The sequence below is a fragment of the Leuresthes tenuis genome, unplaced genomic scaffold (assembly GCF_036924035.1).
Source record: "Leuresthes tenuis unplaced genomic scaffold, fLeuTen1.0.hap1 SCAF_7, whole genome shotgun sequence".
NCBI classification, from domain to species: domain Eukaryota; kingdom Metazoa; phylum Chordata; class Actinopteri; order Atheriniformes; family Atherinopsidae; genus Leuresthes; species Leuresthes tenuis.
This window is the reverse complement of record NW_027325361.1, coordinates 14703624-14731516: the sequence shown is the minus strand read 5'-3', so window position 1 is coordinate 14731516 and position 27893 is coordinate 14703624. Positions and strand designations below refer to the sequence as shown.

The 27893-nt window shown below is 39.8% G+C and overlaps 2 protein-coding genes and 1 long non-coding RNA gene across 4 annotated transcripts; all 3 read left to right on the top strand.

The window, feature by feature from the left end:
• Positions 1-7: 7 nt before the first annotated feature.
• Positions 8-19099, top strand: mcoln2 (mucolipin TRP cation channel 2). 2 transcript variants are annotated; one of them, XM_072389452.1, is made up of 14 exons: positions 8-324; positions 897-1050; positions 1623-1796; positions 2351-2507; positions 2847-2925; positions 3021-3117; positions 3221-3320; positions 3781-3893; positions 4971-5120; positions 6908-7009; positions 7266-7388; positions 10838-11044; positions 12022-12155; positions 18607-19099. In XM_072389452.1, the coding sequence occupies exons 1-14, from the start codon at positions 281-283 to the stop codon at positions 18641-18643; spliced, it is 1671 nt and encodes a 556-aa protein (XP_072245553.1). In that variant the 5' UTR covers positions 8-280; the 3' UTR covers positions 18644-19099. The 2 variants fall into 2 exon arrangements, with proteins under 2 accessions (XP_072245553.1, XP_072245554.1); XM_072389453.1 differs by lacking the exon at positions 8-324 and adding an exon at positions 438-498.
• Positions 19100-19166: 67 nt separating this feature from the next.
• Positions 19167-26193, top strand: lpar3 (lysophosphatidic acid receptor 3). Its single transcript, XM_072389454.1, has 3 exons — positions 19167-20500; positions 21260-22017; positions 25246-26193. Exons 2-3 carry the CDS (start codon positions 21276-21278, stop codon positions 25572-25574), a joined length of 1071 nt encoding a protein of 356 aa, XP_072245555.1. The 5' UTR covers positions 19167-20500; positions 21260-21275; the 3' UTR covers positions 25575-26193.
• A 90-nt stretch (positions 26194-26283) lies between these two features.
• Positions 26284-27596, top strand: LOC140311870 (uncharacterized). The gene is made up of 2 exons (XR_011916935.1): positions 26284-26384; positions 26423-27596. It is a non-coding gene; the product is annotated as an uncharacterized lncRNA (long non-coding RNA).
• Positions 27597-27893: the final 297 nt, after the last annotated feature.

The following is a 27893-nucleotide window of genomic DNA, read 5'->3' as shown; positions in this document are numbered from 1 at the left end:
CTTACAAACTTAATTTAGGATGAAAGGGAAACTGATGGAAATGCCTCCAGTTATTTTACGGTTTTCTGCAGCACTCGTGTCACTCCACAGGCGACTCTCGCGCCGTAGATTGCGCACCTGAACGCCGCCTGACACTCATTTCCTGATTGGCTGACTGGAGGCTTCGTGGTCATACAGAAAGCTTAGGAAAGGAAAGACTCTCTGCTGCGCGAAGTTTCCGCCAGCCCTGTCACAACCTCTCTCGATTAAATGGTGTCTTTTTTCACGTGGGCAATCAATCATGGAGTTACTGGTTCGTTATCTGGATAGAAGCAATTCAATAAGGTGAGTGGGTTTAAGATAATAAGCCTTTTAAATGTTGCTGAGAATTTGAAAGTACTTTGAATTCTTTTTTTGAAAGATGTTCCTTAAATAGGTTGACCGCTAAAACACCTGGTAAAACCTCGTGAGAAATTAAACCGCTGCTGTTATCAGTCGATTAAAACAACAACAACCCAGGTAATTTTTTATGAAATGATATGATTTGATGATGTGACCAAAGATGTAACCATGTAGGCTCAAACTTTATAACTCTGAAACTTGATGTTTGACAAACCTGAAAACGGAAAAATGCAGCATGAGGTCTGCACTGTGTTTGTGGTTGACAAACTGTTGGGAAAATATTGAAAGTACACTCAGTGAGCCAACCTTGGACTTGAACCTAGGCAGCACCCTGAATACAGGCACTGTACTCTGTACATAGAGTTATTCTGCAGTCCGTTGCACTAACAAAACAATTTCACACGAAATAACTGCCTTTTCACACTTTCACTTCTGCATTTTGCTCTGCATTTCTGCACGGAAACACGAGGTAAAGCATTCAGAGAAGTATTAAGTGCTTTTTCTTCTTCTTTCAGCTCTGTCATGATTCAAGATGTTATCAAAGAGGAGAACCTGAGAGATGACCTGAAATACTACTTCATGAGCCCGTGTGAGAAGTACAGGGCCCGCCGACATTTACCCTGGAAAATGGGAGTCCAGATTCTGAAGATCATCATGATCACCACACAAGTATGTTCAGCAGACTCCCCCCTTGTAGGTTTGGAAAGATCTGGAGATGGCATGGAAAATCCGTCCTGGAACAGAAGTCTAAATGTACACGAATTTGTGCCTGTGTGTGGACAAATTCTGACAATTACTCTGGGTCGTAAATAGCCAGATTGTATCATTGTGAGAGTATGAAATACATGCTTGCAACTGTCCTCACTTCTCTCTTTTTACCAGTGCTGACACTGAAGAAATTTAGTGATTCATCTCAATGCTACTGCAGAAAAAAGGTCGAAACAAAACACAAAAACTTCTCAAAAGAACCTCACTCTTATCTTACTTCAGAAGTGAAGTTAATGGTGCTTAAAAAATGTCACTTGCAGAAATAAGTAACCCTACCGTACTGAACTGTGTCGAGGTTTATTTTTTAACAATCACCCGAGGGCAGCTTTGTTAATAAATAAAGCTACTGTAGGTGCTTTTCTGTTCCACGCAAAAGTTCTCAAGTTGTTACTGCCCTAGTTTGATCTCCATTCATGAATAATTCTGGTAGCATTTGTATCAAGTATTCACTTTCCTTCTTGTTGTCCTCACAGCTCGTCCTGTTTGGCCTCAACAATCAGCTGGTGGTTGCCTATAAGGAGGAAAACACCATGGCCCTGAAAAACCTCTTTCTGAAGGACTACAGTGGGGTTGATGAGGACGACTACTGTGTGGCTGTTTACACCCAGCAAGCTGTCTATGACAGTCTTTATTACGTCCTAGATCAGGTAAGTCGAACCTGTGGATGCTTTCAGTGTTGTTTGCTGTGCTGTTTTTCAACTGTTGGCAAACAAAAACCCCAAACCTGGCCAAATTTCTGAGATATGGAAGACCTTTTCAGCAAAACAGACTCGCATTTGGCTATAAATACAGATTTTTAAAGAGTGTAGGAGACACCTTCAGCGCACCCAAAAGCCAAACTAACATGACGCATGTAAGCCACGTGATCCCTGCTTTCAGCGAACACCATGTCCTCGCCATTTCCTGATGCAGATTGCAGGGGGAAGAAACTGTTAATAATTTAATAGTGCATTTACATGAACATGTGTTCTGCTTGTTATACTGATTTCGTGTCCATACTGTAGCTAAACATCACATCATGGTCTCTGTTCAGATCCCTGTGGACAAGTTGACTGACATTGGTTGCTAATGTTAATGTTTCTATGTGCTTTTAATTTTTTTTTGCTTTTATATGGCCCTTTCCAGCTGCTCTACATTATGTAAATCACTCTGACCCAGTCTGTTTTTTTTTTTTTTTACCTGAGGCCTCTTTTATTCACAGTACAGTCAGTTGGGCCAGCTCTCTGTGGGTCCTATCAGTTATGCGGAGGATGAAGATGGCAAGGTGCAGCCTCTCATTATCTGTAAAGAGTACTATAAGAGAGGCAGTGTGCAGCCCTCAGATGAGGCCTTTGACATTGACGCCCAGTTGGAAACCGGTGAGATTTATTTTTTTCGTTTATTGATTTATTTTTTCATTTCTTTATTCATTTTAGTTTTAAGCCCAGCAGTATCATGAGTGACTTTGGTTATCAACATCTTCATCACATTGTGTTCTTCTTTATTCAAAGAAGAAATATTTCACCCTGTTATTTTAATTGTAAAGTGCACAGTACAGTTTTTCCCACTGTCTGCAATGATTGTGGATTGGATGCATGGGTTTTATTTAGCTCTGTTGTAGGCAAACTGTAACATGTATTTAATTTACACCATAATGAAAAGTTCAAGTGTTTGAGACCCCAGAAAATTCTCATTTTTCTATCTCTCCTTCGTCTCAGTCTGCATGTCTCACGATCCAAAGACGGCAAACCAATGGAAAACAAAGAATGCATCCTTTTTTGAATTGGACTTTTACAGGTACACAGTGCCAAAATATACATGCTGCTAAGATATATATTTCCTTCACTCCTCGAAATCACCTCTTCACGTTACCAGCCCCACTTTCTTTTCAGGCTTGTTGACATCAAGGCAACCTTCCAGCTGAAGGGAATCAACCTGCAGACAGTTCGTTCACGGGAGTTACCCGACTGCTACTCCTTCTATGTTACGGTATACATTTCCAGGAATAAAAACGTGTCACACTGGGTTTGAAATGGAACTGACTGGGCGGTGTCATGATTAACACTTTGACATTTTTCGTCTTTGTTTGCAGATCACGTTTGATAACCAGTGTCACAGCGGGAAGGTGAAAGTATTCCTGGACATAGATTCTGAAAGCAGCGCATGCCGAGACTGGAAGATATCTGGGACAGGTAGAGTGTAGCTCTCCATGTTCAAAGGAAATGTATAAATGAATAAACACAACAAAGAAGAAAAGCAGAACAGTTTTTAATGACAATTCAATGTTTTGGCTTTTCCAAAAATACTTCTTAATTATGAGAAAGAGTGACTCAAAACCTTTTAAATAACAAATTTTGTCAATAAATCCTATTTTTTTTAATTATTTTTTTGTATTGAACTGGTAGTTCACCAAACCTGGCCTTTTCTTTTGCCCTGAAACAGATGAGGACGGATCAATTTATTTGAGAGCCGTTTAGCCCCAAAAGTTCTGCTTTCTCTCAGAAAAAAAAGTTCATAACTGGGAGTTTTGTCCAGTTACAGTTGACAGTTAGGAAGGTGTTTCCTTTCAGAACCATATCAGCATGAGTGTTTGGGAGTTATGTAAGAGATAAACCCTCTCACCGAAGCTCTCACTTTTATTGTCTGTTCCAGCTCAGAAGAACACCCACTATCTGCTGGTGTTTGATGGCTTTGTGATTCTGGTTTGCATCACTTCTGCAGTGCTGTGCACGCGCTCCATCGTACTGGCTGTCAGGCTACTACAGGTCAGCTGCTCTGCTCGCACTGCAGGACTTTTTTTTTTTTTTTTTTTTATCCCTGAAACTCTTGGCTAGTCCCTATTGGCTGAAATCATCAGTCATTCCTGCACTACACACGTAATACTGTTTTTGCACACAATCTGCTTGCTTTTTCCTCGTGCAATGATAATGGTGTAGTGGTAGAATTAATATATTAAATTAATTCAAACGGTTATTAATAAATCCCAGAATAGGCCTGCTTCAGTACCTCTAAAAATATTGTCTTGGTTTGTATCTTCAGAATTTCAGATGAGCTTTTTTTTCTTTTGAAAATCCAGAACCAGGAATATTTTCTGCTAGTATTTCTGGATTTTCTTTTTCAATTTTTTTTATCATTATTATGCATGATTATGCCAATGGGAGAGTTGTTTGCATGGGTCCTACAGTCGGATGCAGAGTTGTAACGAAAACGGAGAGATGGAAGGAAAAAGTTTGAACTTCATTCTTCCCTCTAACCTCATGAGATCGCTAGTAGATATAATGAGCAATGCATGGAGCCCTAAGGAGGAAGCAGCAGAAGGCAATGTTCTTTGTTTCATTGAGACGTGGCTGCAGGAAGGACTCTGTCACCTTTCTACCCAGCTTTCAGACTGCAGACAGAGAGGTAACAGTAAAGGAGGAGGGATTACAGAGCTTGTTAACAACAGATAATGTGGTCCATTATTGTGAAGGAGCATTTCTGCACCCCAGATCTTGGACTGTTGGCTCTGAGTTGTCTGTCCATATTGTCTACTGAGAGAGTTCATCTTTGTCATGTGCTGACACTGTGTGGGACACCATCAGCCTAGTTGTTTTTTGCCAACCTACAACAACAATTTTATGGCGGTTTCAACCCCACCATTGCCCATCTACACTTCAAATTTCCAAATGTCTGTCAACTGATTTTTTTTATTATTTCTTTTTTTCATTTGGGTTATCAGTTATACAGTATAACTACACTTTACTGGAGATATATACTTTACCTTCTTAGATTAAAATATTATTGAATTCAGTTGAATTATTCATGAAGCACTTATTTTGAAATGCTGTCTTTTTTTTTTCAAGAGATTCTCCCGATTCCTTGATGAGAACTTCAACCGTAAAGTGTGTGAAGACGACCAGCGGGAGTTTCTGAATGGCTGGTATGTGCTGGTCATCGTCAGCGACATCTTGGCCATAGTTGGATCCATACTAAAGATGGAAATACAAGCGAAGGTAAGCTTTAGCTGCCTCAACACAGCCTGGTTAAAAATGTTTATCGCAGCACTTATCAACGTGAAATTGAGCGCATGTGCAAGTGCCAGATATTGATCTGATCAGAGGCAGAAGCCAGTGAGAAGAAAAACAAAAAAAAATGTTGTTGCTAATGTATCTGACTCAGATAAAGACACAGCTGCCAAAATTTAAAATGGACCGAGGAATGTAAAGAGATCTAGTGCATAGTGTGACAGACAGGTGGAGATGCAAGAAAACCAGAGCTGATGTCACATGAGACGAGGGTTTTTATTACTTTACAAGCAAAAAAAAAACTTTTTTCACAGGAAACAGGCTGGATCCAGTAAAACATGGTCATAATAATCATTGTCACAAGTTTTAGGGTTGAAACTGTGGGCAAGGGAGAGACCAACATGAGTCTGTCTGAGTCAAACCACGTCAGAGAAAGGACTAAGACCATCACAGTACTGTTGTAATATAGAAACAGGAAATGCATATGAAAATAAACATAGCCAACAGAATATCAGCTATGGCTCTGTGGACTACTGTTTTGAAGCTTCTTTTGCCATCACCATCTTTGCTTTTCAGAAATGTACAATATAAGTGAGAGGAAGGTCAGACGTAGAGCTGGGGGGCAACAACTAAAAAACTATTTTTAAGAATGTTAATGAGGTGATGAATCAAATTGGAATTGTGGTTATTTTCCCCATGACTTTCAAGCCATCTGATTTTCCTTTGTAAACGGAGTAGTCGCCATTCAAAAGAACACACGTTTAAGGCACTTCCACATTGGCTTAACTTGTTAGACCTCGATTCTGTGTCTATCTTGTATGTGTAAATAAACGTAGAGTACACTGTATGGCTTCACTTTTGATTTTACATCGAGTTACTCACTCAGGAATTGCACTGCAAGCTCAGGGCATAGGGTAGCTGTTATCCTGTGTTTGACCTTTGGAATGAAATGACACAACGCAGATACGATAAAGATCTGTTTTAACCAGAGTGTGCTGTTTATGGCCATAGAAAGTAGCACTAAACACTTTCTTGTAATCTTTTAAAGTACTTGTGAGGAATAGTTTTCCAGGCTTTCTGAAAGTTTGTCTTTGGAAATCGGCTGCTTTTTTTTACCCACTCATTTTCAGTCTGTTTGTTAAGCCACTTAACACTGACCTCTGAATCATTCAAGCAAAAATGGTCGTCTACTCTTCAGTCGATCAATTTACTGTTCACTGAAGCCTCATCCACGGAAGGCTGGCTGTCAGCAAGCCATTGTTAAGGAGGGGAAACAGGGAGAAAAGGCTGAGCTATGCCAAATGACACAAGAACTGGACTGAAAACCAGGTCTTATGCAGGGATGAATCCTCCCCAGGTTCTGGAAACATTTTTGAAGCAGTTGATTCCTCATTCTACTTTAAGTTCTCACCATGTAATTAAAGTAGTCATGTCCCGATCATATCAAAGCAGAACTCTCAGTTCAAGTCTTTATATGTAGGTTAAATAACTTTCTTTATTCAATCCATTAGAGTACCTACAAGCATAGCTATTTTTTGTTTCCATCAACTTTTCAAACCACATTTTAACTTTTCTTTTTAATCAATGTTCTAAACATATTGTGTATTGATATCATCTACTGTTTGATTGTAAATGGTATTCGATTCACGTTGAGTAGTGCTGTAATGTACATATTCTTTTTTTTTTGTCAGTATTTAAAGGCACATGCTCTACTTCAATCAGTTTTCTGATGCTGCATCTCGGTTCTCTTTGTGGTTTCTCCTCATCTTTTGTAGAGTTTGACAAGTTACGATGTGTGCAGTATCTTCCTGGGAACATCCACATTGATGGTGTGGGTCGGTGTGATCAGATACCTGGGATACTTCCAAAAATACAATGTGAGTCAGAATCTCTCTTTTCCTGTTGTTGTGCAGGCTTTGGCAAAGAAACTCAGACCACCATAACAGATGTTTTCAGTTTGAGGATCTGCAGTAACAGCCTGCCTATGAATTTAAGGGACTGATGAACGGAAACTGTTGTTTTTGAAAAATTGCGTTAAGAAAATTTAAGCTATGAACCTGTCCTCAGATGTGATTTTATAGTGTTTGATTTATGGTTAATTATTACCCATCTCCTGCATACTTGTGTGTTTAGGTCCTGATTTTAACCATGAAAGCAGCCTTCCCCAAAGTCCTGCGTTTCTGCTGCTGTGCTGGCATGATTTACCTTGGCTATACGTTCTGCGGATGGATTGTACTGGGGCCATACCACGAGAAGGTAAATTGTTACGGGTTTAAGAAGAGCAGAGGCAGTCGGAGACCTGATGGTGGGACTGTTGCTCGTCTCAGTCCCTGCTCTGATTGTTGCTGTGAGAAGTGTGTGAACCTTACAGGAGGGGAAACTGTCGAGCAGTGACTAATCCTGCTTATTCACGCAGAACTGCTGACGCCAAATGTATGAAGCTGAATGAAGATACTCCTTCATTCCTTTAAATTCACTGAAGTTATGTTTCTGTCAATATACCCTAAAAATGCACTTGTCTTATCTTTTAACATTAACACCGTAAAAAATGCTGACCTGAAGTACTCTCTGAATCTGTATGTTGGTGTTTATAAAGACAAAGATGATCTTGTTGTTCTGTACAACATTTGATTAGTTTGAGCACCTACAATAGGGGCCATATTACAGAAATATTTACCGTGCAGACGATGTTAACTGTTTGGTAAGCTTCGTGATTAGGGGTACAACCAAATTTAGGAAAAGGGAAAAACGTTGCCAGGTTCAAGTTCCTTTCCTAACCTAAGATAGGAGGAATGTATTAAACAGACATTATTTCAGGATGGCTGTTTAGCTCTTCTTTAATGTTCCCGTTTCCAACAGAGAGCGAGAGCACATCTTGTTATTTCTGCTTACTTTTACACAACCACAGAAATATCAGCAGCATGAACTTGAGAAACATTGAGATGTTTCTGGCTGACTCTAATGAGACTGTGTTCTGGTTTTATGACAAACTCCTTGTTAATAAAGCTAGCTCCAGCCACAATCCTGCAGTTCTCTGAGCAACTACTTTGAAGAGGCTGACCAATCAAGATGGGTGATTGACAAATCTGTTTGCAAAAGTAGCCCATTATGTCTTTCAGCCCGACATATGTGGCAACGACAGTAAGCAATTTAGAACTCTTTTGGACGTTTCAGTGTATTTTTATAGCTTAGTGAGATCAGAAAAGCAGAGTTGGTTGCTTGAAGATGGACGATGATAATTAGTGTTTGATGGGCTTTTCATTCTTTACTTATCTGAGATAAGTCAGGATTCTTAAAGCTAGAATTCTTCTACATTTTGGTATTACAGAGGCTAAATGTACTATATTCTACTCTTTATCATGACTTAATATTTAAGATGGGAAGTTTATGGAAATTGGACCCAGGTGTGTAAACATGTTGGTTCTGGCAGCCTGATGAGTCTGTGATTGTTAAGTTTTATTAGAATTATTGTCTCCAGCAACTGCTTTTGCTGTTTTAAAATATATACTTTGAATGAGGAAGTTAAGAATAATGATGATAACAATATTGGGGTCTTCTGAGATCACTGCTGTTTTCAGTATTTTCAAGACCCTGTAAGTGGACGATGTAGCCACAAGGTGTCAGTGTGCCCTTTCTCATCAGTCCTCTGGCTTCAGTGGGCAGCAGTTGGGTAATCATGAGCCTTTAACTTCATAACAAGCATCTTAAGCCAACAGGGGAAAAAAAAAATCTGAAAAATATCATTTTTCCAGATAAGTTTTCTAAAGTGACAAAAATGGATCAAATTTATATCTATTTTAATATTGGTAATAAATAAAAAATCTGTTTAGGCTACAGTAAGCAATAGCTATGAGATTTCAACTGAAAGTCAACCTGCTTTAACAGAAATCAAGCGATTACACCATGCCTTTAAGCCCAGACAGATGGTCACATTAACTGGAGATTCCTGGACATCAAATGCCATCAGGAAAGAGGAGTATGTTTAGCTCTCCTTACTCATTAAGATAAATAATTTACGGAAGTCTGAGGACAAGAGGGCGTTGAAAGAAGTCATCCTCTGCAGAGGTAGATGCGTGGGGAACAGAGAGCAGCTGTTCCTCATCAGCGCCTTCTGAGCACATTCAAATTTGTTGATCGTCTTAAACTAAAGAGGCGTTACTTCTGTAAATACAGTTGAGTCTGGAAATATTTGGATGGCGACAAAATATTTATCATATTGGCCGTATACCAGAAGGTTTGGGGTTTACTTATAGCAGCTGTTTAAGATACTTCTTTTCAATGAGTGAAACGAGTATGAAAAGTTAACATTGTATTTATGTTGTTAATTTCTTCAATTATACTGAAGATTCTGGAAAAAAAACAAAGATTCTTCACATTGAAAAGTTAAAGTTTGTAAGTCTGCCTTCCAATTTAGATACGAATTCCTTCAAATTAAAAAAAAAACGTATTGTCGTCATATAACTGTACCTTGTTTCTGTAAACGGCTAAAATGGCAAAAATGGTGACCGTATCCAAATATTTCCAAGTCAAACTGTATATTAAAGGCAGATTTATTTATTTATTTTTTTTGAAGCATGATCATTGGACTACTTGATTGTGTCACGAAGAAATGAACAAACTGCACTTTTGTATCACTGTTTCACGAATGGCACATATTTTCGAATACTTGAGGTCTACATGAAAAAATGACATGAAATGTCCATAATTATTATTGCATTAATTGCAGTTTTCAATACATATCCATTAGAAGGGAAAAGTTATTTGTCCAACTGTGAGCCTGTTTCTACAGTTAATGTAAAATAGGTTTCAGTTCCACAGTATGCTCAGCGCTGTTTTCAGATATCGATACTCTGCGTTTACACTGCGGTGGCTGGGGGAGTCCCACGTTGTGTGCTGTCAGCCCAGGATCCTCTGTGTATTTACTGAATGAATAAACAAAGGATGTCCTAGGACTTGCCTTTCCACACGTCTTCAAGTGCTGTGCCCTGGATCCATAGCGTCGCAGAGGGGTGTTGTTTTTAGATGTTATCTCATTCTGGAGGAACATGGTTTCTGTCTTAATGTACGTGTCTGACTTTCAGACACTCCCTGAATAACTATCTGTCTCTTTGTTTTCCTCTCTGTCTTTTATCATTTCATCTCTTGTCAGTTGTCTCAGTCTTCTGCAGTCTTCTCGTAGTCCCCTTGCCGTTGCTTCACACCATTTATGAAAAACCAAGTTTTTGTTTTGACTAAAGTCAAAGATCCTCGTTGGAGAAATGAACCTCGCAGCACTGTGCGGTATAGTTTGGCTTTGTGTAGGTTTGTCTTTTCACTGAACTGTACACAGTGCATCTTATATTGAGTCGGTCCCCCTCAGAGGACCTAAAAAGCTCAGAACTGTTCAGGATGTGGACAAACACCACAGGTGTTTGTGGGTGTCTGGTGCTGAGATGTTAGTAACTGATCCTCCTTGATTCTTTGAACCCTTCCTAAGCAGTTTCGTAGCACCCTCTGCTCACCTGCCTGGGAGGAGTAGTAAAGTGTTGCTGACATGTGGGGGTGAGGCTACCCTTCAGAAATGTTTAGGTTTGACTTTTTGTTACAAGGATGCATTTCTGCCCTATTTTCCTGACTTTTTTTGTTTCATATTTCTCAAATCAAACAATGCAGACATGTTGGGATGACTGTTTCTTACCCCCCCCCCCTCCCCCACTTCTCTATAGTTTGAAGGCCTGAGTCGTGTGGCAGAGTGCCTGTTTTCTCTGCTGAACGGGGACGACATGTTCACCACCTTTGCCCAGCTGAAAGACAAAAATATTTTGGTGTGGCTCTTCAGTCGGGCTTATCTCTACTCCTTCATCTCCTTGTTCATCTACATGGTGCTGTCCCTCTTCATTGCCCTCATCACTGATTCATATGAGACCATCAAGGTAATTATGTGGTAGTTAAATGAGTGAAGTGAAAGCTAAGGTGCATCTGAATCTTGTTACTCCTAAAAAAGATAAACCAGTTACAACCAATTTTTTTTCTTTCCTCCGGAACATCTACACGTATAAATCTTGTCACATGTGAAGTGAAAAATTCATAAAATTGTTTTTTTTTCTGAATGTTCTGTTGCTTTGGAATCATGCTGTTTATATCACATGACCTTCCAAGTCCAGTTCCTCTTTTGTCTTTGCTAACTGTTGCTTATTATCACTCGGAGCTGGTCGTGGAGCCACACAATCGAGAAGATGATCTGTTTTGGGGCAATTTCAATAATGTCAGATAATATCTAGGACTCCTTGATTGAGAGAGTTATAAATTGCTTGTTTTGACCCAGTGTCTAAAATCAAACCAGTTCTTTGCATCTAAGCCGAAGAAAAAAGCAGAAACAGTTCTCTGCTAATGTGGAACCAAGAACTGCTTCTGCCTGGGTCTGGACTAAAACTGCTTCAGAATTAACATTTAGTCAAACTAACACTGGTCCATGGGGAAGTCTGTCTCTTGCAAAATAAACCAAAGGGATCTTTCAGGAACAAAAATGATATTAAAAGAAATCCAGCATAAGATGGCTGCAGAAACATTGTGCAGATAAGTGTCACACTTAAATAAGTGAAAAAGGAGTTAAGTGGACTGAATAATCCACCCGACTAACTTCAGGTTGCAATTTTCATTATTAATTTTCTAGGAAGAATATTTAATGCTTAATTACTACTGAAAGTATCCATCTGTTAAAAACCTGCAGCTACTGTATTCACAGGTAACTTGTGCTATAGATGAATAAGCAATAAAGTACGAATGTAGTAAAGATTTAGGTACTCAACAAAAATTCTGCATGTAAAATATGTCGGGCTTCTTCTGAACTGTCAATTGGTGTATTAGATCCTGTCTTTATCTTGTCTTTTTTTTTAATATTTGCAAATAGAAATACCAGAGAGATGGGTTCCCGCTGACAGACCTGCAGAAGTTCCTCCGAGAGCAGAAAGATTTTCCCGTTGTGGAGGAGAATGGCCAGTCAGCCGTTGAGCTCAAACACTCTGTACTCTGCTGCTGCCAACGGTACGATGGTGCTTGCATTGACATTGCTCTGCTTCATTAATACTTCAATCTCTTTTCAAACACTCTGCTTCACAGACATTTTAAATTTTGGAGCCGCCCTCTGCAATGAGATGTCTTTGTTTAAATTTCTAATTTAGATTTGTTAGTAAGAATTAGATTTCTGTTTGATTTGAGATTTCACCACAACAATACCTCTTTTCTTTGCTTGGTTCTGTTTGACTTCCATCTCTTTTTGAGTTTTTACATTGTAGATGGTACCTGGTGCTTATTAATTAATACTTTTTTTTTTTTTTTTACCAAGTCGACGTTTCAATCAAGTTGAGCTGATGATGCTAAATGTTTGAACAGATTCTACGATGTTTAAAAGTTTCTTTCAAACATCACAAGTGTCGCCACATGTACATGCATCATCAGCAGTTCTGCAGTTAAGATGTAGTCCTGCACACATTGCCAGAGTTGATTACTTAATCTGAAAAGATGTACAATACTTAGTCTTGGTTTCATGCTCAATTTCATGATATTTTCTTTTGAAATTAATTTGTTCCCTGTGCTATTTTTTATGGAAACCGGCAGTTGCCTCTCCTCAACTCTCCTGAAAGAGCGTGCTTCCCATATACTGAAGTCTGAAGCCAATCAGGGTTTGAGTCTGACACATGGTAATTAGTACAAAGATGGTTTCAGATTATGCCCACATTTGTCTTGAAGACAGATGTCTTTTGATTGGTCAGCACCACTGGCCTGAGTAAACACCGCCCACAAAGCCACATCAGTTTAGCTAAAACTAGAAACTTAAGAATGCTTTTCATTAGACTCCAAAGAAGTTCCCACTTTGATTATGTTCTGAAATTAAAAAAGATATTCTTTCCAATATATAAAGCAAACCACCTTTTTGTCATTTGCCCAACAAGGACAGATTCTTCTTCTTCTTCTTCTTCTTTCAGCCTCTCCCTTTATCAGGGGCTGCCACAGCGAGTCGATCTCACATCATTGATTTGGCACATGTTTTATCCTGGATGCCCTTCCTGACACAATCCCACCATTTATCCGGGCTTGGGACCGGCACTAGAAACACACTGGCTCATGCTCCCCAGTGGCTGGGCGCTCACACTCGTACCTAGTGGACAATTTCGTGTCACCGATACTATATTGCACTAAACTCAATTTTATGAGGACTTTGAATTATCATATGCTACTACAGTGTCTGTCTTTTCATGCAAAAGAAACTATTTATTTGTTCTTTTGAAAAGAGATAGCTGTTGGAAACTGGATTTACTTTTGAGTATGTATAGTTTGACTCGCTTTTGTTTCGTTTGACTGATTGGAGAGCTGTAACCAGCCTTGATCAGGGAATATAATATGTTATATGTTTTTGGGTTTTTTGTCAGTCCTCTATTGTGAAATTAACTTAAACATACAATGAAAAGACATTGGACATAAAAGTTTATTTAAATTAAACCTAATTTTTCATAGCTTACATCTTGTTGCTAGTAGGCATATTTCCTATAAGCCTCTGTTGTCTGTGCATTCCTTTTCTATGAGCCAATCCCCATCATCAGCAGGCAGCAAGGTTTCCTCTGTGCTGTGGTTTGGCTCAGTCTTATGTGGTCTGAGAGCAATGAAATTAGTGGTGGGAGCTATGCAGACACACCCAGTGATGGACTGATTACAGAGAAACTGTGAGGCTGAACACTGGGAAGAACCCCCCCCCCCTTCCCTCCTGCCACCACCACAGCCTCAGTCTTCCACCCCACAGCTCCCTCTTTGCTGTGTTGCCTTCCAAATAAACAAGTCATGCTCAACACTGGGCTATAGAAAGAACCAGAACGGTTTTGTTGCAGCACCACGGTTGGTTGAGAAGATGATTGTTGTGAGTTTAAAGTTGAACTCATCATCTTTCTTGTGGTGTCTTGCATGGTACAATATAGTGTCGCCCTAATGTGTTTGGTTTTGTTTAGTAGATTTACAAAATACAATTTCCTCTCTTTCATAATCGCTTTGTTGTAATCGGATGACTGGTTGGACAACAATTTCCTAATATATCATAATGAGTTTGCTTTCTTTTCTTTTCTGATTTTACAAATTCTTTGAAATTGAATCTCTTGTGCAGTATCCCTGTTGAGTTTATGGCTAATGTTCAGGGAAATGCCTCATGTAAACGGACAACAAATTCAGTTTCTGGTCCAACTTTCCACTTCAAAAGCGTGGCGCTGTTTTGTGACTTAGTGCAAAATCATATTGTTTACCCCAGAAAAAACAACTACTGTAGTCATTTGTATAGTTTTGTGCAGTGTTTAGGCAAAAAACGATCATATTCTTCCTTCCAGAGCTTTGAATGTTTGTACACAGAGTAAAGTTATTCATGTTATCGTGGGAAAAGAGCTGAATTCATCAGCATTGGAAGAGTTTCCTGTCCTTTGTAAGCTCTGAATAATGCAGCTGTTTCTGCTTTCAAGGCTCCTGCATCATTATTGTTTCACCAGACGTTAACACTCAGACTCTGGAGTCTTTCCTGCACGTTTGAGAGCTGTTTCCTATCATTTGACCATCCGGGGTTTCCTGCTCTGCATGTTTAATTGTTTAAGGAAGGGTTGTCTCAGTTACAGAGGCATTATGTAATACTAATGCAACTGAATACGCAGCTTGTGGTGGAGATGAACATAAACCTGCTAGTGACCTTTTAGATTTCGACAAGTTTTGTCATTTGTGCAATTTGAAAAGACTACAGACTGTAATTGCAGACAATTGCTGTCTTTGACCAGGCTAAATAGTTCTTTAAGTATTATTGTCCCAATCTGCTGGCCAGAATTAGATTAGCAAATATGGTGACGTCTCTTTGGATGAAATTTGTTAAAATCCTTATATAATTATTTACTTTAGCATTAATCTTGTTTAAGTTTGGAAGAGTTTGCCCGTGTCTGGATTTAATTGTGACTAGTTATTAGGCGTCAATATATCACCTTTTGTCCTCAAAAACCATATTGTGTCTCAACATTCTGGTGAATCAGTAAAACTTTATTTATAAAACATTTGTTACAGAAATTGCAGTTTACTGTCCTTTCCTTGAGCTGGACAAAATGTAGGAAATAGAGACCAACCAAAAAGAGAAGGTCACACTGTTAATCCCAGATGTTAGATTTTATTGCTGCAATATTTATTATTATTATTACTAATAATTATTATTATTAGTATTCTATTGGGACCAGTGATCTCACATCTCCAATGACGACCGAGGGAAGAACTGGTTTAACCCTCTTTCACCTTCCCCTCCTCTTGAACTCATCTTGATTTTGGGGGAGCTAATCCAGGCATTTCTTTGACTTTGGAAAGCTCAGTCTGCTGCGCCAACAGGTTACCAACGGTCTTGTAACTATGGTTATGCATCATAACGGTTGTAAGAGATTGCCAGGGTTACAAGCAGAAGCCAATCCAGCAGCAGAGCATCCAAACCAACACACAAAATGTTCCAAAAATCTGCACTTCCACAGAAAAAGCTCAGTGGAAGATCCTGAGATAATGCAAAGACGGATCTAGTATCCCAGTAGCCACTGCAGGCTGCTTGTCTCTAGGCCACTATTAATTGAACAGTACAATGCTAATAAAGCACAATAAGATGCTTAATTTAGTTTACCATAAAACATTTTCATTTTTACATCTTATCTGGGCGCGGCTGTTTTTTAGTGGTTTGGCTCAGCTCAGAGATGGGAACTAGAGAATATAAAGGGACTTCCCAACTCGTAACCAAAACCACAAATCTGACAGGTCTCTCTGGTGAAAAGCCATGTAGTGCTTTATATGCTGGCGCTGTTCTGAAATTGTGCAGCAGAATTTTAAATAAATTGTCTCTGATTTATTATAAATTAACTTAATGTTGACTTGGAAGTGTGGCAAAGGTTGTCGCGGTTACTGAAATTACCATTCAGAGGCATAGAAATGTCTTTGGGCTTGAACGTGTGCACTTCATATAAACAGTATATTCAGTATGATAAAGCAGCTTAGCCAAAGACAGGATATAATATGTGAAACAGGGTGCAAAGTTGTGCCTAAAGGCTGTAGGGCTTCCTCACTGCTGAAATGCATCCATACCCTCAAAAGACTTGGACTTTTGTGGGAATGAGAATCTGACAGATGGTCTTTGGAAGATGAAACCCAGCAGTTATTCTGCTTCAAGCAGAGAACAAATATAAATAAAATGTATAAATTTGTCATAATTTGATGTATCATATGCAGAATTAGCTGTTTACGTTGAGTGAAATGGCAAAAGATGAAGTGTTTGAGACACTGCTATGATTAGATGAGAAAATTTGAACATTTTCATGTACATCTTTAGTCTTATTTAGTCCACAGTCCTCCATTTTGCTCTGTATGCTCTTTGTGCACTCTTTAAAACTTCTTTTTGAAAATGAATTTTATTTGGATTGGTCATAGAGCAATCAAGGGTGTTCTCAGTTCTTTAGATAAAATCTCTGGAAAATAAACAGATTTTTTTTTTTTTTTTAAATTGTATAATTTCTTTTAAACGATTCATCCTTTGCAGCCAACCAAATTCAGTGCAAAAGCTGTCAAAAAGGAAGTGAGATGATACTCTCCTGAGGTTGAGCTCCCGTGAAAGATCTCATCATTTCGTCTTTGCTTCTGAATGTCTTCGAAGATCCTTGTGCCCCTCTGAACTGCTTGACTCCACATTGTTGATTGCTGCCATATTTTTTTGCCAAACTGCTTGTTTTGTGGATCAGTTCTTGGAATGGGTGCAGTCAGTCACCAGTAATTTAAGAGCTCTTCTGTATCCCCTAATTGTGTCTCTGTGTATTAGTGTCAAATCTGTGTGAAGGTAGAATTACCAGGGAAGAAAAGGGCATGTTTGTGCTGGTATGTCTCCTAAAAACCGGTTAATGGTCTGTGCGGGGAATTATCCCAACAATAACACTTAAATACTTTAGAGTAAAACATACCAGTAAAACCCAAAAGCAGCTTCTGGTTTAAATTTCAGGGTCCTTGGGTAACGAGTTTAACGAGCAATTTATCATCTGTGTATTTACAGACTACCTCAATCTCTTTCAAGGTATCCTGGCCCCGAGGCCATTTCAGGACAATCCTAGAGCAAGAAAGGGACAAAAACTTCACCTCACTACCTCACTGAGGTGTGATCGATATTTTTATTTATTTTTTATATATACATAAAAACATTGTTTCAGTAGGAAGTACAAAAACATCTCGGATTACACCTACTATAAACATTCTTGAGTGTTTTTCATCTGTAGTGCTTAACCGCTATCTTTCAGCATATCTTTTCAGGTGTTTTCTTGATCCTCCTAAAAGTGCCCATTCCTGCCCCTAACAGTTTTACTTTACACCTTAAGGGAAATTCTTAGAAAACATCATAGAATCTGTTCAAAATTCCATCTGAAGAAGCCACCTCTTTGAAAAGGGAAGCCTTAGGAATACGACCTCAGGCTTAACTGATAGACATGGCATGCAATTAGTTTGAATCAGCATCTGATGTGGGATTTTCACTCGTACAGTACTACCAATTTTATAAAAACCGCATCCAGACGGTTCGTGTGAGGATGAGGCCTATTTCATAAAATCTGCATCACGCAAGCTGTAGTTCATTCGTGCAGCCACTGTCAGCTGTGTGTCAGACATTTGTGAAACACAGTGCTGCAACTCTGGATGATTGCAGCGCTTGCAGCGGCTTTTGTGAAACCAGATAATCTGAATCTGTTTCTGTTTTTTATTTATGTCTAATATATATATTTTTTTTCATTTATTTATTTTTTTTGTATTAAGGCATTTTATTAACTAAACTTTATTTATTCACGATTGGTCATTACTATTGGCTTCATGTGGACAGTATTGAATAATTTGTTGTTATACAGTGGTGTTGATGAGATACTGCCTCATACTTGTTAGAATTGGCTTTGTTCTTAGATTATTTAGAAAAATACAGAATATGAATACATAATGTCTATGTTCCTATTTTGTACTTGTCCACTCTGCTCATCCTACACAATGTATGTCCTTGAATGGTTCAGGCATAACTGGACTAAATAATTGGGGCCGAGGAAGCTTCTTCTCTATCTCGTCAGATTGGTTACATTAGATAAAACAACACACACACACACACATTGTTTATCACATCCCAAAGAACATGACGTGGACACTGGTTGGCCTGTTCATGTCACTAGTAACTGGCCAATTATACTCGGTCGTGTGTAAATTCAGCCTCTGTAAGACAAATGTGAGAAAATAAACACTAAAAATAAAAACTATTTCCAAATGTCTGGGCTCGTTCTGACGGAGGACCTGCGAGGGCTCGGTCACAGTCCAGCGCTGCCATACTTTACCTGTGACCTAAATAAATACTTTGTCTGTGAACTCAAGATTTCTCTGGCTTGTTCTTGTGCTTCCAATGAAAGAAATGGGCTAACACACTTCTTTTTCATGCCTGCAGAGTTTCGCCTAATGACGATGTCATACTGATCAGCTGATAGCCGTCCCACCTCCAGATGACCTGGTTGAGGTGGAGGAGGATGCTGGGAACAGGACTTTATCTCTGATATGGACTGATACGGACACTGCAAAATCCTGGAAAGTGTAACATTATGCGAGCGTGAGTCTGTGAAGTGCAATATCAAACGGGTTCCTCCTACTGACCATAAAACTGGATCTCAAGCGACACGGTTGGAACTGGGACCAAGATAAAACAAAAGAAATGTTTCATGTTTTAACAGTATCTGCTGGAATTTCAGGATACTGTCTAGATGTTTCCTGGGCCTTTTCAAGGTCTGCACATGCATTTCAATGCCAAGGAGCTGGATTCAGGGTTCCCTGACTCTGAGTATTGTTGCATAAATGGTTGCTATGCAACATAATGCGTGTGCTAGATGTAATTTATTTGTCAAGTGTTGTAGTAAAGATTGCAGTAAAGCTTCTCTTCTAATTTGTCTAGTGGCCAAGTAACATATTAAAAGGTATGGCATCTTGATGTAGAACTATTATATATAGATTGTGATGTAGCATATACAGATGCTAAGTGCTTGAAAGTTTTCTCTGAATTACAAATATGCATTCTTAGATGGGCTTAGTAAGAGGGGAATTTTGAATGATGAAGTCAGAGCTACAGATGAGTTAACTTGATCGTTAAATCTATCAACAAGCTGAGATATGATATGTGGAGCTGAACTGTTTACACAGTGTGACTACTGTGTTTTAAAGGTTGTGAATCTGAGCCGTTGTGCTGCTAAGGTTTTATCTCCCATTTGCTATTTTTCTGGTATCCAAAAATATCTGCTGACTAATGCAGTGCCTGAGGTGAAGGTGGTACTATCAGGACACAACAGCCCATGAAGTCTGACTCCAGAGTTTGTTTGTTTTCCTGTGGTAATAATCCTCATATATTAGTGATATTTGATTCTGAATGCAGTTCAAGTCAGAAATTGAATTATAGCAAACCAAAGTCAGAGAAGACCAGTAGCCCTGAGGGTTTTCTTTTAAAGTTTCTGTGTTTAGTTCAGATCAAACATCACTGTTACCATGTGGCTTTTATAACAAAAGTCCGTGCTGTGAGCTGCATCAAACAAAACAAGCTGAGTGAGCACTGCATTAAAGTCAAGACAGCAGTATTTTGAGGAGTCTAAATCTAGAAATGGACTCAAAAATATGCACAACGACTGCAGAGACTAAAAACAGCAATGAGACTATTTAAAATGGGTACAAAGAACCCAAGAACTACTTGAGACAACCGAAAGCAAAAATGGAAGCAGGATAAAAAAAAAAAAGTTGGTAGGTAATGATCGTTAACTGATGCAGGAAGACTTAAAACACGTGTGTTTTGGCTCTCTCAGTCTGGCTGTCTAATAATAGGTAGGAAGAATTCTTTTTAAATTGATTTATTCGTCTATTTTTGTCTGCTTCGAACCGTGTTCGTTCACAATCCGCAAGAACGGCACAGATTTCAGTAACCTGTTTGTTGAACAATAAGCAGGAAATGAGTCAAATTCCAGATCGTTTTGTTTGGAGATAAATAAATCACTAAAACATTATATGGGGGAAGTTTCTGTAAACTTCACTTCCATACATTACCGTCAGGATGAGCTCGTGTCTTGCGCAGCGGAGGAATTCAGCGGAGTGTGGGTGGTTCACGCCCTCTGCGTCACCCGGACTGAGCCCTCAAGTGACAACTCAACTCCTCAGCCTTCATTTCATGCCCTTGGCTCTTTGCTGTCACCTCCCTCTGTCCACAGATCCGATCCGAGGCAAGGCGCTGCAATGGTTTGTAACACAGCACGGGAGATTTCGCAACGTTTTGTCTGCTAGCGCGCCAGGAAAAGACGTTTCTCGCTCAGGTAAAGTCACCTGTCTGTCTGATCAGTCACCGACGCGAGTTTCATCTGGTAAAAATAATTTGTTTTCAATGCCTTATTTCGTTTCACGTAATATGCAGTATTGGTCTGAGAGAGTTTCTGTCTTCTTGGCCGGCGTTGGTAAGCCAACTCTCACTAGTTGTAAAGTTGCGTCATTAAAAAATGAAAATGAAAATCTGTAGGCTATTGTTTACATAGATTAATGTCAGAGTGTCTGTAGACTGAACCTGTCGTCTTCACTCATTACAGCAGTGCTGTGGTCATTGTCAACCTGTGATTGTAGTCGTGTTCAAAGCAGTGTGCTCACTGTGAGTTTATTTAGGTTTATGTCCTTCTAATCTCCAAAGTTATTTGGCCTTGAATAATATTGGCACGGCGCACTGAAATGATGGGTAGACTTTTTGAACAACTTTCTTTTGATCTCGCTCAATTTTGACAGACTTTATTCCTCCTACGTGGATTTGGGGCCCAAGTATTTGAATGACTTGCCTTAATTCGCAAATGAAAGAGATTGAATCGAACATTGACGTCAGGGTCCAAATGTTGGCCCCTGACTTTTGACTTCAGTGGTTATTTAAGAGACAGTGTAGAGTGAAAACACTGCGGAAATAAAACCCGTTACCGTGACTAACTGCCGAAAAATGTTATACTTTGTCCAATGAAATGAAAGATGATCTTGAATATTAAAAGACAGCAGGAGAAATGATTCTACATTCTGTTTTTGGCCTTTTCATTTCACAGGCCTGACTGTAAAAAAATGGCCCAGGATAACTACACTTGCCATTACAATGAGTCCATGGGCTTCTTTTACCGCAAAAATGGCAGCGATGATAAATGGGACAAAACTCAGCTCATCCTGGTCCAGGTGGTGGGCTCTCTCTTCTGCTGCTTCATCCTGGTCTCCAATGCCATGGTCATCGCTGCCGTCATTACCAATAGGAGGTTTCACTATCCTTTTTACTATCTTCTCGCCAACCTTGCTGCCTCTGACTTCCTCGCTGGCATAGCATACGTGTACCTCATGTTCAACACAGGTGTGGCGTCACGGCAACTCACAGTAAGAGGATACTTCATCCGCCAAGGTCTTCTGGACATCAGTCTCTCAGCCTCGCTGGCTAACCTGCTTGTTATAGCTCTGGAGCGGTACATCTCTGTCATGAACTGGAAGGTCCACAGCAACCTGACGAAGAGGCGCGTGACCCTGCTTATTGTTCTGGTGTGGGCCATCTCCATCTTCATGGGGGCTGTGCCTAGCCTAGGCTGGAACTGTATCTGTAACCTCGACGACTGCTCCAAGCTTGCTCCCATATTTAGCAGGAGCTACTTGGTCTTCTGGTCTGCTTCTAACCTGGTGGTGTTCCTTGTCATGGTGGCAATCTACATGAGGATCTACATCTATGTCAAGAGGAAGACCCTACTGCTCATGTCAAACACCAACGGCTCTATCAACCGCAAGAGAACTCCCATCAAGCTGATCAAGACCGTCATGGTTGTGCTCGGTAAGTGCAGCTCATGAAATATGTTGTTTCTTCATCATAACCGATGATGCATCGGTGAGTCACAGCACAGAAGAGTGCTGTGTGCAGCTCTGAGTCTTTCATCAAGGCGTTATCTGACTCTGCTGAGTGGGCTGGATTGCAAATCTTTTTTTTCTTTAGAGAGAAAACCCACGAGCTCGATAACACATTCATGTTTCCCGAAAATGAAGGGATTAAGGAGTCTTAAGTGAAAACAAAAAGAGTTGAATGATTAAAGGGAGCAGAGCTTCACTTTTGCAAAGCTGCAACTCAAGGCTGGCGCAGTTAAACCTCCTAAACTATTTAACAAAGTTAATCAGTTTAATTTTTTTTTTTAACAGTAGATAAGTTGAAATATTAAATATATTAGTATAAATCTTCTTTTCCTACTCAAGCTTCTCATCATAATGGCGTCACGCTGTTCTGTGCGGTGAGTGCAGGAAGTCTTTGTGAAAAGTAGAGCTGACATACCGGCACACATACCGGCCGAAAGCTCACACCAGAGTGGGTTTATGCCAGCAATGTTCGTTTCAGTGGGAACAAGCAAAGGAAGTATAACGAGGTTATCTTAACGGCATTGTAGTGTGTCTTCATGTGAAAGGGATAAAACATCTAGATATTCTGAACAGGTTCCCTTTGTTTAGGACTTGCAACAGGATACCTTACAATGAGGACGCAGCTTTTGAATGCTTTTGTTACCCTCCTCCTACTTTGTTAAGGGAACAATTGGACTATACCAATATATTCTTCTGGGGCAGCATCGAAGGTCACGAGAGGCCTTTTCTGATTCGCCTTCAATGCACAATGTGCTTAGTCGGCTCACAAACCTACAAATTACGTTAGTCTGAAGCATTTACAGAAGACTATTAAGGTTGAGTGATTTTATCTGTGTTTTCAGCTTCTTTTTCATCCAAATAAAAACAACAACAACAAAAAAAAAAAAGGAATGTAGGAGATAGTTGTTGTGACACCCCACAAAAAAGCGCTCTGTAATTTTGGGCACTCGGCTCATCCGTCCACATGGCTCCATACTGTACTGTGTGGAGCATAGGAGCTGTTTGCCTGTGCACACATTTTATTTCAAACTGCTGTGTAATTATCTCTTCCTGCAAGGACACTGGTGCACAGCCAGTGTGGTGCATCATCCACCACGCTGGCCTTCAATGAGTGTCTCCACTACTAAAAGAAAAACTCGGTTGCTTTCAGTTGCAGGTCTCCATAGGCTGTGCATGCCTTGGTGCACAGGTGTCATTCCCAATCCTCCATTTTTACTCTAAATGTTTAGCTTGTTGTTGCTTCACCTCGGTGATTGACCATCGTTTTTTTTTTTTGTTTGTTTTTATCCTATTATTTTTTAGTTTTAAGTGTGTTTGCACTCTCCCTAAAACTCAGTGGAAGGCGTGTTTGAACAGGAAGGATTTTTATTCAAAGCAGCATTTTTATGGCAATTGCTTTGACTAAAAGTTCCCGGGTAACAAATATGTATAACAGGAATATGGCAGCTGTATTCACAAGGGGGGGTGGGGGGGATCATGTTTGTTCCATACATAAAGCAGTCGACTCGGGCAGAAAGTGCAACTGGACAAACCAGTTGGGAGACGCATATTACTCACACATGCTTCAATGCCAGAATAAAATGAATGAATGCAGAAATGCTGGATATGGAAGAAGACATTAACCTTATTTGGCTGAGCCGGGGCAAAAATTAAAGAGCAGACATGTCTTGTTTTGCACAGAAATTGATTGCTCAGTTACTCAATATCTAACATGTAAGTACTGGGACCTGTCTTGTGTCCTCATGCTTACTTTGTCTTTATTGAAATGGTTTTACTCGTAGTTAACAGCGTGCAACTGACTTTATAAAAACTATTGTGTGTCTAAGAGTGTTGGGAGCTTGTGTGTGAATAAGAGAGGAAAAAAAAACAACACTCATCTTCAGACTTTGTGAATTTAACCACCATCATCTGATAAATAACAAAGGGAACATATGTTCAAAATGTGTGCCTCTAAAACGGTTTTCCTTTGTCAAAGATTAAAGAAAAAGAAAGCCCTCTTAAACTAGTGAAATACAGGAAAGTGTGTGTGTGTGTGTCTGTTTAATGGGTCTTCTGTGGATTACAATTCACTTCACATTTCTTTGGACATCAAAGACAAAAGAATAAAAAGAAAAGTGGAAGAAAACTGCTCATAAAACTGCAAAACCATTGTTAAAATGGGGCGACTCATTTTCTTTTAAGGCCATAGAGAAAGACCGAAAAAAAAAAAAAAAAAGAAAATAAACTGCGCTCAACGATCAGACCCCTGCATCTGTTTCTACATGTGTCCAGAGACAAAGAGGAGGGATCTGTTGAACAGTGCCCGTGTTTGTTTTTCAGGACTGAGGCCAGAGAGATGCTGCTTGTGCAGACAAGTTGCCACTTGTAGCTTCCTCTTAGTTACAGAAAACCCTTGGCAGCTTGCCGCGAGACATGTTTGAAGAAGATGGCTCATTGACTTCTTCTCTAACCATGTGACCTACCTTATTATTTAGCAAAGACAGAGTTAAATGTTGAGAAAGACTGTTGATTTTGGACCTGAACGGCTAAACAAAGGCACACCTCCTTTTGGTTCTCCTTAAAATATGAATCCTTTCAAATTCATGAATTGCCTGCTGAAACAAAGCAAATATTTAAAATATACAGCAGATCAGCAAAGGAATGACGCACAAGTTCGTCAACCTAGCATTCGAAACACAACCGTGTATGAAATGGGGACTTGTGTTTGAAATAGTTAAAAATGACAAAAGCGACTAAAGACAACTGTAGGTTTAATGATGAGCTCGCAAGAAACAAAAACGCAACACAGAAGCGTAATGAAGTCGTGGGTTGGTTTAAAGTCATTCCAGTTGCTGCTGGTGAATCTAATGTGCAGGTTGAAGATCAGAAAGTTTCCCCAAGCTTTGCACACTTGCTCCCGACAATTCCCACAACTTTTCAGCTGTTATGTGCAGCTGTCATGGCAACCGCAGCTAGGCTTTGGTTCTGTGAAATCTAGAAAAATGAATGTTACCCACCCCTCTCCTCTCCCATCATCAGGCCTTTCAACATGCCCCCTTCCTCCCTATCGGTCCCTCCTCGTGTCCTGTGCTGATGGGTGCTCATCTCTAACACTGACTTGCGTGTACGTGTTGGGGGGAAAAATAACCGTGTTGCTCTTCTTCTCTTCCCGTAGGGGCCTTTGTGTTCTGCTGGACCCCTGGTCTGGTGGTCCTGCTAATGGATGGCCTCAAATGTGAGAGTTGTAAAGTCATGAAACTAAAACGCTGGCTACTGCTATTGGCTGTGCTCAACTCTGTCATGAACCCCTGCATCTACTCCTACAAGGACGAGGAAATGTGGACGACTTTCAAGAACCTCATGCGCTGCATTGGCAATGGCACTCGACGGCAGCGGTCGACACGAGCCAACGCCAGGCCTCTGAACTCTGGCCAGGATCCGGGCAACAGTCAGCCAACCTCTGAGGAAATGAAGAGCGATGATCATGGAATACTCGGGACATGAAACGGGATCTTTGCTGAACTTTTTTTTTCTTTTTTCCAGAGCCGAATGGACGCACTCTGAGTAGACACAAATTGGAGTTGACTTGAAGGAGAAGCCACATACTTCATCTGCACTTGTCCTCAGTGGGTTGTTTGTCCTCGGAAAGACTTTTCCTTAAGAAACACTGCAGGCCAACAGCTGCAATGTAGAGCTGGAGTGGCAGTTCGATTGTGATCTTCTTGCATCACTGATTCCCCTAATGGATGCAAAGATTTGCTTTGTTGGGATTTTTCAATTGCTGGACACATAACTCTCATTCTTGTGTAATGGGAGATTCCTGTTGCATTTTCTTTTTTTCTTTTCTCTTCCGTATCACATCCCTCTGGGTAATCTTTTTTTTTTTTTTTGTGGGTGATAGTGCTTTTAAGGTAGCTGAAGCTTTAAATGAACACTTTTACCCCTGGAAGGGTAAGACTCTCATAAAGTGGGACTCTCCTTTTCCTAAATAAACATTTGTGTATATTTGCAGGAATGATCCTGTGTGTTTACCGGTGGTATAGCGTTAAGGAGGAAATACTGTAATTTAACTGTAAAAGAAATGATCTTGTTTGTTTTACTTCCTCCTTTTTTTTTTTTTTTTTTTTTTTACTGGGACACGGCATGTTTTTTTTTTTTTTTTTTTTTTTTGTTCGTTTTTTTTTTTTTTTTATTAAGAAAATCACTCGTAAAATCCTGTAAACTGCTGTACTTTAAGCATCTACTTGAAAATCGCGTTTTTGCTGTAATTCATGCTCGGCTCGCCCACATTGTTTTAACTGTCATTTGCATTTTGTCGGTCCTCTCTGCCATCAACTCACTTATGTAGACAGAAACGCCCTCTTGCAGCGCCTCATGGAGACCAAACTTGTTACTATACCATTTTCATGCCTCCGCTTCATCTCTCTGAATGGCCACTGAGGCCCTGATGAAACAGTGGCTCACCTGACTGTAGACGGGCTGTAAAACGATGTTGCAAGTCTGGATTGTTGTTGGAGGTTCAGCAGATAGTGTGTACCTGCACGAACTGGGGAAAACATGACATAAATTCCTTCCCACACAGATATCAGGTTTAGTCAGGCTGACCCTGATTGCTTAATCATTTACAGAGTTCAAATGACGTTTCATGGCATTAACAGTATTTATACCTGTCCAGCTGTAAAGGGCCAGACTTATTTGAAGCTATTTTGTTTTTATGTTGGGAGTTTACTCTTTAGAAGCGTGGCGATTCCAAAACTCTAAAGTGCTGGTGGTTTGATCACCGAATTGAGATATTTCCTGTTCATTCCTGTGGACTCTGACTGTCGGACTTTTAACGTCATAAACATTCACTGACTGTACAAACTTTTGGAGATTCCTGCTTTTTGTAAAGTAGCTAATTTTTCAATTTTGTGACCAAGCTCTGAGGTTGGCATCCACAATGAGCAGAGCAGGGTAAACTCATGGGAATGAGTGAGAACGGGAGGATGAGTGTGAGCAGCCTGTAGCAACAGCTTTTTATTTCCTTCTTTGAGTTCTCAATTAATAATCAAACTAATATGGAACCACCGGCTGTGTGTTAGGGCAAAACACAAAGCACTTTTTGTAGTATTTTTAGAAGTATATTTGAACAGCTTTCGTTTCACAACAGCGAATGCACATCACAGCTCAGTGTGGCTGGATTCCAGTTCACCGTTGTTGTTTTTTTGTGTTATTCCTTCCACCAAGTTCAAGCAAAAGTGCATAGAAAGAGTCTACAGGAGGTCATTTCTGTTTTTTTTCTCTTCTCTCTCTCCACTTTTTTTAAATTATTCAACTGTCCCTTATGCAAGCCAGTAGGGTAAAAGATTGTCAACCTCATGGTTGCTACACCCTAGAAAAAAGCATTCCACTTTAATAAACTTCAGGCTTTATTGATGAAGATGACTGAGTTCATAAGCTTATTAAAATGTTTACTGAGGTTCTAAATGAATAGAGAATTAGTGCCATTTTCTCATACCCTGTATCCAATAAAATTTCTTTTTTCAACTTGGTCCATCTTTGATATATGTTCTGTGGGACATCGTTTGTTTGTTGGATCGGTCTGGGCTGGATCTGTTATTCCCAGAGCAATAGACTTTGTTAATACCCAAAGTATTCCTGCACTGCTAGCACAAGGTTTACTTTTGAGCAGAATCTCAAAAATTGTCAGGAGATTTGCCTCAAAATTTTGTTACCAGTGTTTATGACCTGGTCAGGGTGCATTGTAATAACTTCTGAATTATCCTCTGTCTGTCATTCAGTCAAAACTTTCCAATCTTTAGCTTTCCTTGCCACCTGCAACAT